The 10,494-nt window shown below is 42.9% G+C and overlaps 1 protein-coding gene across 1 annotated transcript; it reads right to left on the bottom strand.

The window, feature by feature from the left end:
• Positions 1-6,914: 6,914 nt before the first annotated feature.
• E1B28_010660 (uncharacterized protein) lies at positions 6,915-8,230 on the bottom strand (the record flags this gene model as incomplete). Its single annotated transcript, XM_043155637.1, has 9 exons — positions 6,915-7,147; positions 7,199-7,265; positions 7,322-7,395; positions 7,448-7,579; positions 7,635-7,667; positions 7,725-7,781; positions 7,840-8,022; positions 8,092-8,101; positions 8,162-8,230. The coding sequence occupies 9 exons, from the start codon at positions 8,228-8,230 to the stop codon at positions 6,915-6,917; spliced, it is 858 nt and encodes a 285-aa protein (XP_043008109.1).
• Between the last annotated feature and the right edge of the window lie 2,264 nt (positions 8,231-10,494).

Below are 10,494 nucleotides of genomic sequence, written 5' to 3'. Positions count from 1 at the left end.
AGCGGGGGAGAACTCTTCAGGTCGCAAGAAGGCTTCAAAAGGATAGTTAGTTCGCTAAAGGAAAGGAATATAAAGGAATACGCACCATATGAAAGCTGTCCCAACTGGCAAGCTGAGCAGGCGTTAAGACTCCAGTTGAACTCTGAAATTGGGAGGGCGCAAGTCGAGAAATCGCAATGATTAAGCTCCCGACCGAAGAGGGGAAAGAGCGAAGTTGGTAGTAGTCTTGGAACTCAGAGGCGATCATGTCCTTAAGAGAGTTCGGTAGACAGAATAAAGGATAGGAAAGGAAATGCTTACTAGGTTATTTTCTTCGAAGAAGAAAGCCCGGTCAATGAGCTTTTGGCGCTCTTTGTCAGTCCAAACTGGTCTGGTCAGAGCGTCTTGAAAACACCAGTGGACATGGTAGAGCACGTTGTTGAACACGCTTAGGTCTTCGTTGATGAATTCACTAAGGCCGGGACAAGTAGACATCGAGAAGGAAAATGCTTGAGACGTGTAACGCATTGAGAGAGGATGAAGGGTAAAAGGAAGAATGAATAAGTCGCAAAAGGGGGTTCGGGAACACCTGAATTAACTTAGAAAATATTCGACTTACCTCTCGCGGGAGTAGCGGGGTGGGAATTTACGAATTTGGAAATGATTTTGCTATTCATAGAACTGGGACCCTTGATGGCCCATAATTGCAAAAAGATCTTAGTGATAAGATCGACCGGAAAAGGATAGATAGGTATGCAGGGCCTAAAATCCGCAGAAAACATAGGCCGATATCGTTGAAAAAGTCCATTCCAACAGGAAAACATTGCGAAATAAGGGGATTTCATTGCGGATCGACTCCGGAGAACCACCAATGGACTGGGGACAGTCCTTTCTTTTTGTTGGGGGGAGATATCGCGCTGAAAATCAGATTTGACCCTGAAATGCATATTTTTAATCATTTTAATAACATTTGAGTTATAAAATAAGGGAATGTAGGACTAGGGTGAGCCCGAATTACTAGTCAAAGCACAAGCCTCTACGTGAGACTTTAGCAGTACGAAAAGTACGGAATTAGAAAGATGAGAGACTTCGCGAGGTTTCGAAAATGGTAGAAACCTCAAGAAGCAGCCTCTTAAAAACCTTCGTATTTTGAATAGAAGGCCTCGTCTTACTTGCGGAATGCTTGGGGCAAACATAGGGAATTTATTGAACACTTTACTTTGACTTCACGAAGTATTGTTGGACAACTCAGACTTAAAGGAATTAACGAAGGATATATCAGACAAAGGACCTACATGCAGATTTAAGATAGAAATATCCGGCTCCCATGAAGTCATAGGAAAAAGGAAAGGATTACAATGTTCCGAAAACAAAGGAAATCTAGACCTCGTGAGGTTGACATGACAGTTGTTACCAAAGACAGGAACACAGGAAATATGTCATGGACAGCGACTGGTTCTTTTCCTTATTTAGAGGACAACAGGACAAGGGTGACATAGGAGATATGTTTCCAAGGATATGTGGGCAACTCGGAGACCTCGGGAAGTCTAGGCTCTGTCATCGTAACATGGATACAGACAGGGGATTCTTGGCTTATTATTTTATTCATGGTTTCTGGCACAACCTCTTGTATTATGCCTGATTAGGCGAGTTTCTGTTCGACTGAAAGGGATTTTATTATTATTCTCAAGTTTACTACATATCTTGGACTTTTATTATTTTATTTTGAAAAGTGTATATAAGGAGGGAGGGTAGCAGGAATTTTCCCCCCCAGCAGCCTACAAGCAGAGACGCAGTTCACCTACTAGTGCTAGCTCAAGGATTTTACCTTTGCCCCTCACTTCATCGAAGTTTGGTGTTTTGTATTTGGATTGGATTGATTTGGACCTATTGCAATTTGGATTTGATTGGATTGTTATTGGAATTGAACTTGGAATTTTGAAGTCAATTTGGATTTATATTGAATTGGAATTGCATTTGGACTTGATCGGAAATTTGAACTTGAACTTGAACATCGCGAAGTCTGGAGAAAAGCTTTGTTGAATCCTTATTGTTGAAATATTGAATTAGTGTTTTGTCTTGTCATTTGATAAGAAGGAATAGAAACTTGATTGAACCTTAAAGACCGAATATCCCTATATTCTCTCTTTCTTAGTGCCTCTTAGTGCAAACTAAAGCCTTAAGAATACCGACCTCCACCCCTTACACTTGTGTATACTCTTCTTGGTGTGGTTTTGGTTTGCGCACTTTGTGCTTGAGGTGTGTTTGCTAGCCATATTTAGTGGTGTTACAAAGCGTTATTACCGCCTTCCAAGAGCTTTAGCTTCCCTAAACCTTTTGGAAAAGATAACCACAAACCAGCACTAGAGGCCATCAACATGCTCCAACTGATGTAAAGGTCCTTGTTCTTTGACTGACAAAAACAACCTTGAAGTTGTGCCATACCGGTCATGTGGAGTTCAGGACCTAATGTATCCTTGGATGTGATATGCTGTCATAGTAGGTATTCCTCATGGAAGGAACTGACATTGTATTCCTCTTAGAAATACCACAAAGAACAGCACTGCAGGAATCGAGAATGACAGCTTCAATGGAGCCAACATAACCATAACGGAAGGTTTATTCTTATTTGCCCAAACAGCCCATATCCACATTATAAGAATGACTATTAATCCAGAACTCAGAAGAGAATATTTAGAGTAAGGAAAATGGACCTACATTCTGAAAGGTGGATCCCTATAATCGTACTCCCTGTACACATTTCACCGATTCATGTGAATCTACCTCAAAGAAACTATTGAAAAGCCATACATGCACTCATCTTATATGTGACCATACCATTAGCAAAAACCGTAGTGAGATATATCCCCATGAAACCAGTGGTAACATGTAAATATGGATATACCAGCATGTGTGACATAATATAAATCCCAAAACCCAGCAACGATAGTTATGACGTTGGCGTCTAGTGACTAATGTAACATCTTGTTATGGGTGCTATAGCAAGTTACAAGGGTTATAGTAAGTTACAAGGGTTATAGCAAGTTACAAGGGTTATGATGAGTTGTGAAGGCTATTTCAAGTTTTCAGTAATACAGCAGGTAATGTAGAATATAGCAGAAACTGTGGATTATACTAGATCACCTGATTTTGGCTATTAAAAAAGAAATTACTACATGCTTTTGTATCTATTTCATATATTGCAGCTTTATTATTATTATTATTCTTATTCTTAGAAGTATATATTGTACTTATATCTTATATTGAAACTTGTTTATTATTATTAGAAGTATATATTGTATTCATATTTGAATATTACTATTACAGGTATTATGTACACATATCGCACATTTGCTTTCATAAGTCAACTATGTATATATCTATGTAGCAAATAACTACATTGTATAATTTGTTTATCATAAGAGGGGACTTTTACTTACAACTTCTTGAAGGGTGAAATTGCACCATATGCTAACTGTTATGATGGTGTTACACTCGCAGGTAGTGGCTGTCCGAACTGTTATGGGTACAAGAAATGACATAATTTGGCAGTGGCTGTCTGAACTGTACTGGTACAAGAAATTGTCACAAACCAGGTCACACCAACTGGGTCACACCACACCCCATTTCCCCCGATTCTCCTCTGATTTCCCCCTTTTAGCTCTTGGACCTCCTAAATATGGTTTATGTACTGGTACAAGAAATGACCTAATTATTGCTTCTATCTTATCCTTATCTTATTCTTATCTTATCAGTGGCTGTACAAACTGTACTGGGACAGAATTTGTTGTTGCATTGCTATACAGTATGTCTAGGCTCAGTTTTTTACATGAAGGTTAATCTGTAGGTTAACTCATGCAAACCTGACATCTATCTAACCTTAGATTTGTATTAGGGAGGGGGAATACTGGTTGTGTAGTAAAATCAAGGGTACTAGCCTGTTAGGGCCAAGTTCTGTCATATCTGGATTATAACCCTGTTATGGCCAAGTTCTGACCAGGGTTATATCTAGGGTTAGAAGGTTCTCTTATAGTTATGAAGTGTTATGATCCCAAGGTATAGTAATGACCATATTATATACAGGATTGTAACCCTGTTATGACCAAGTTCTGACGTGGTTATAAGGTTCTCTTATAGTTATGAAGGGTTACATTTCACTGGAATTCATTCCAACTAGATATAAGGTATATTCACACTGGTAACTGGTTATAATGTTTTACGGTTTTTGCTGATGACATGATTTCATGTCGGAAGGGCCCAGGATGTCTGTTTTTGTTGTCATAGAATGAGTAAAGTTGTGGAAAGCGGTAGCGACGGTAACTGACAATATGTATCCAAAATAATTCGATTCCACAACGGTAGATATCTCTGTGCAAGGTACATCAGGTTAAATATCATGGGTGCTAGTTTTATTGGCCGTTCTTGAGGGTTGAGGGCTGCCCATATGTACTTGAGTTCAATGTCTAAGTTGAGAAGAACGTCGTATGCAAAAAGTACTCCTGCGGCAACTAAACGGATAGTTGTGACGGAAAGGAAGAACACGGATTCAATGTTATCCTACCTTGAGGGAACTGTCAACCAAAGACAGGTCAGTCAGAAATTTGCTCAGGTTATGGAGGGAACTCACGCGAACGATCAATCCATCTCGAATTGTGTCCAATGTGTCCCGGATGTCGGAGTATGGGGGTATCTCAATCATTCTGATTTTTGGGAAGAAAGGCAGAGAGACCAAAGTGTACTACCCAAGAATCGAGGATAGGCTCTATAAGACAGACTGCCTGAGAGCATATTTGACATCAGTCAGATCCGAACAAGAATCAAGGCAACACGATCACATGTGTAGAACAACGTGATGGAGTTTAGGGCCGGTTAAAGGCCAAGCAGGGGCATTTTTTCTTGAGCTTATATCTCCAATCCAGCATATTGCCCCTACTATACAACAAAGCCAGACTGCTTGGCCATCTCTACCAGATGGCAGCCAGATATGTGACAGTTGAGCTTCCTTCATCCTGTCATATGAACACCCCGAACAAGTCCTACATCTGATGTTGGTAATGAGGCCATCAAAGACTGTCGATGATATCTTTATTATTCATTGATATTTTCTGATTTAAAAGAGCCAAGGCAGTTCTTCTTCTGATGGTGAGCTACCAAAGCTACCATCTAGTCTACTGACACAAATGTTTTCGCTAGAGCTTTCAACATTGGCAATTGAAGTAATCTCTCCAAGTCATCTGCCCGATCATTCTGTGGTGCTGCTCGACAGTCGATCTAATGACCAGTATCTTTCTTCCTTGTGGAGTTCATGGGGTCTGTTACGAGCCATTTAGTTATCTTTCCCCAAATTTCCCACGCAATTCAACTTGCGTCTACTTCGGTTCAGTCATTCACGCCTCTCTCAATTCATTCGTTCTGAATAGGTTTTTTACCAGCACATTCCTCATCATTATTCTAGGCTTCATGGATGCTTTCAAGATCGATTTTATTCCTCAACAGCCCTCAATAACACTGGGTGGTCCTGTCATGTTGAAGTGGTCTTGAGAAGAGGAGAAAGTTGGCTCTACGTTTGCCCTAGCAAAGACCAAAATCAAGGGACGAGAGCATGGCCATAGCACTTTCGTCGCAACAAGGCCTCAAATGCACAGCACAGTGACCCTCTCATATTGAAATGGATGTCCTTAAGTGTTAGAAACTGGAGTGCCGATTCAAATTTCATCTCAATTCAGGGTGTTGTATTGGAAGCAAGGCCAATAAGAGATGGAACGCAAGAAACTGGTTGCATCAACTTCAATGCCAGTCAGCAGTGTAGGTCCGGTCTATACTTCTTCCTTGTATGTACAGTTTACAGTTTTGTACCATGAACGGCAACTCTGAACTGAACAATTCGGGATAGGACTCGGATGCCGCACTGCAAGATAGGAAATCATTGAATCTCTGAATCTACTTTCTACCTGGATCAAAGTAACACCAAGAAGTCCTGGTGCAAGCAAGGCTCAAACTTCCTGTCCCACCTTTTCATCTCCCTATTCATCCAGCTCTCCCGAACAGTAGAAAACAGGAGGCATCGTTGTAACAAACCGGAACAGGTCATCGACAACCCTCATTGAGCAGGAGAAGAAAGAGGTATTCATTGATGTTACCCGATGAAGACAAAGGGAATATGTAGTAAGCACTTAAATCCGACGACACGACCAAAATCATTCTCGCTGCCACCAAACAGTCATCACGTGATTCTAAATCGATGTTCGAGGAAGACACCTGTACTCAATCATCATGCGATTCTCGGCGGAATGAATGGGACGACCAACGGACGACACAACGCGACACCTCTAGTAGGTGCATAAACGGTAAGGCAGATGATCGAGGAGTGTGAGTGTACAATATCTGAACAAATTGATGTAATCAAAACTTGACAAAACTGAGGACAATGGGATTATACGGGAGGAAGCTATGTAGAAGCAAAAATCGGAGTAAAATTGTTTCGAGAATTGTCAAGTCAGGAATTGAGTAGCAGATGTGAAAGTAAAACGAGTTGTCAAATGAAGAATGAAATCTTCAACAATGACGGGTTTCGCCACCACGGTCACCTTTCAAAATTCCTTCAAGCTCCCTATGTTTGATTTCCTCGGTTTGTAAGTTCAGTGACAGATGATAACGCGTTCGAAGCAAACCAGATCGAGGTTTCCTCGGTAGTCAGGTCTTCCGTCATTGTCGTTCTGTCCAACATGTCCACTCGGGGAGCCACTTTTCGTATGTGGAGAACCACATGGCTGGCGATAATGGAGTGGAGGACGCGTTCAAGGCTACGAGATATAACAGTTCCTATTCGAGGCTCCATGGACGTGGAGTACTCACGGAGAGATAACAACCACGAAATTTGGCTGATGAGCACGGAGGGGGACTTAGATGTATGGTATAACTCTTGATAAGTACAGCTAGTCACCGGCAGTTGGAGAATGACCACAACGTTGACCAACGACACCACTGCTCAGAGTACTGAGTTTCTGGTATCCCTTTAGACGAAAGTTGGCCTCACTGAAGATGGACGCGTAGTAAATGACGCCTGAACATGGTGTGATCTTGAGCGCTGCAGTTGAGTCCATTGTAATCTTTGGCTCACCATCCTGATAAACAACCTTCATGAGATTTGATCTGCCGCCTCTCTGATCTGGGAGACATGAGTTCGCATAAATGAGAAAAAAACAATGATGACCCTTACAGGCTTTGAACCCAGGTATAGCCATCAGTACGAAACAGGCTTCAAAGAACTTTAGCCTCCTCATACCCTTCGGAAAGGTACCCACGAACCGGCATTAAAGACCATCAACATGCTCCAACTCACGTAAAGGTCCTTATTTTTTGCCGAACAAAAACACCCTGGAAGGTTTACCATGCCAGATATGGGTAGTTGGGGACCTAATGTATCCTGGAGGTGAGTGTGGCTTCATAGGACATGAAAGAAACTGACATTGAATCCCTCCTACAAATTTCAAGAAGAAAAGTAGTGCAGGAATCAAGCATGCCAGCTTCAATGCGACCAACATAGCCCTAACGGAAGGTTTGTTCAGCCAAACAGCCCATATCCGCATTACAAGGATGACTATTGATCGGGACGTAAGAAACAACAAAGTTGAGAGCAAGGAGAATGGACGTACATTCCGAAAGGAGGATCCCCATAATCGTACTCCCTACACGTCTCAACGATTAATATGGACTAACTCAAAAGAACCCTCCAAAAGCCGTACATGCGCTCATCTTATAAGTGATCTCACATGTTTTCGTGTCGGACGGGCCCAGGATGTCTGTTTTTACACGTAGAATGAGTAAAATTGGGTAAAGCAGTAGCGCCAGTGGACTGACAATATGTATCCAAAATAATGCGATCCCACAACGGTAGATACCTCTGTACAAGGTACATCAGGTTGAACGCCACCGCTGCTATTTTGATCGGCCGTTTTCGAGGATTGAGGGCGGCCCATATGTACTTGAATTCGACATCTAAGCTGAGAAGAACGTCGTGGGCGAAAAGTGCCCCTGCAGCAACTGAACGGGACCACGGGTAGGTGAGGATACATTGCCAAAGGAAGGGCACGGGATTTAAGGGCATCGTACCTTGCACGAACTGTCAATAAAAGACAAGTCAGTATGAATAACTGAGGTTAATACTATGAAGGGAACCCACGCGAACGATCAACCCATCTCGAATCGTCTCCAATATGTCCGCGTCGGAGTACGGGGGTATCCCAACCATTCTGATTTCTGGGAACAAAGGGAGAGAGGCCAAAGGTAAACCTCCCACTCCGGGATATATAAGTTCTATGAGATGCCTAGTGACATCGGCTACGAACGCAACAATGGAACGAAGAAACCGAGAGATCCGAATAACTCGAGGCAACCAGATTCACATAAATAATAATAATAATAATAATAATAATGATCACATGTACGGAACGTGATGGACTTTAGGGCAAGTTTATAAAAGCCAATTGCAAGCAGATACGTTACTCGGCGTTCTTGATTTCTCCATCCATTGCCTCTTGAGCTTGAGTCTCCACCAATTGGCGGCAGAGCCAGACCGCCTGGTTACCAAAATCCGTCTTCATCCTGTCAATAAATACCATATCTGGATTCTGATGTTGGTAATGAGGCCATCGATGACCGCGTCTGGCCTAAATCTTTATTTTTCATTGACGTTTTCTGAGGGCCAAAGCTGTTCCTCTGATGCCGGTCGGTCATCCAATGACCATCGAAGCTACCATCTAATCTACTGACACAACGTTCTTCGGTAGAGCTTTCATCGACACTGGTTAATTGAAGTAATCTCTGAACGACATCTACTTACCCAATCATTCTGTGACGGTACGCCTCCGTTGATCTAACGGCTAGTGACTTTCTTCCTCATATGGTTCCGACTGAAATGGTCTCCTTACAAGCCGTTGAGTTATCTTTGCCCAAATGTCCCGCGCAGTTTGACGAGCGTGAACCGTCCACTTCGGTCATTCCCGCCTTTCTCAATTGATTTATGTAGATTCTTTTTGGATTCTTTACCAGCGCATCTCTCATTATTATTCTAGGCTCCTCGGATGGCTCCAAGGTCGATTTTATTCATCAATCACACAGGGCATCCCATCACATTGAAGTGGTCTTGAGAAGAGGAGGAAGTTGACTCCACCTTTATCCTAGCAAAGAGTAGAATCAAGGGACCAGAATGTGGCCGTAGCAATCTCGTCGCAACGATATCAAGGCCTCAAATTTCAAATGTAAGGCGCCGGCCCTCTCGTATCGAAATGCATGTCCCCAGTGCTAGAAACTGGAGCGTCGATTCAAACCTTGCATCAATTCACGGAGGAGAGGCTAATAGGAGATGAGTGGAGCTCAAACCATTGGGAAAGAACGCAAAAACCTGGTTGCGTCAACTTCAATGGGGCCAGTCGGCGGTGTGGGTCCGGCCAATACCTCTTCTTTGTACGCACGGCCTTGTAACATAAACGTCTACTCTGACTCACTGAAACAATTCGGGATAGGACTTGGATGCCGCATGCTACTGCAAGGTAGGCAATCAAGTATCCTGTCTACCCGGATTAAAGTGACACCCAGAAGCCCGATCCAAGCGATACTCAAACTTCCAGCTTTACCTCATCATCTTCCGAGACATTCTTCATCCAACGTGCCAGAACAGTCGGGAACAAGATGCGGTGTAACATTTGTGATGATCTTTCTGTTGGCCGGTCTGATTTCTCTATTGCAAGTTACGTTTCCGAATGGGCCATTGACAACCCTCATTGAGCGGGAGAAGAACAAGGTATACCTTGACACTACCCGATGAAGAAAAGGGAATGCGTTGTAAGAACGTAGTAACTCCGACGACACTGAAACCATTCTCGCTGCCACCAAACATGGTCATCACGGGATCCTATATCGATGTGCAGGAAGACCAGAGGAGGACAGCTGTACTCGATCTTCCCAGCGGGGTGACTTGGACGACTCAAGGCTAACGCAACCATCGAGATCGAAGAACCTGAGCCTCTAGTAAGTGCACGAACGGCAAGGCGGATGAATATCGAGGAAAGAATATCGGAGCTGTGAGTTCAGATGCTCAAACTGTAACAGGGTGGCTTCGAAGCAGTTTGATTATCAATATGGTACCGCTGGTGTGAGAGTTGCTGGAGAATGAGAAGTGGTTGAGAGGAATCAAAGGCGTTGGCACAAACGTTCATGTTAATATCCATGCACCTTTTGACCATACGTTCCTTTTAATGACTTTCAGAGCTGGAACGCTGACAGGTGGCTGCGAGTTTCAGATAAGATAACCATGAGCTTTACAGGATTGTGGTCTCGCGGAACAAGCAAACGACAGGATGTTCTGCATGCGAACATACGCTGAGTTCGTACAATACTTATAGCAAATCGATGGACTCGAATTCACATGATGCTTGACGAAACCAAAGACAACAAGATTTGTACAGGGTGAACTGAAATGATATACATCAGGAACAGCGAACCAAAGATTGGAGA

The sequence above is a fragment of the Marasmius oreades genome, chromosome 6, assembly GCF_018924745.1.
Source record: "Marasmius oreades isolate 03SP1 chromosome 6, whole genome shotgun sequence".
Classification (NCBI taxonomy): Eukaryota; Fungi; Basidiomycota; class Agaricomycetes; order Agaricales; family Marasmiaceae; genus Marasmius; species Marasmius oreades.
This window is presented reverse-complemented; position numbering and strand designations above follow the sequence as displayed.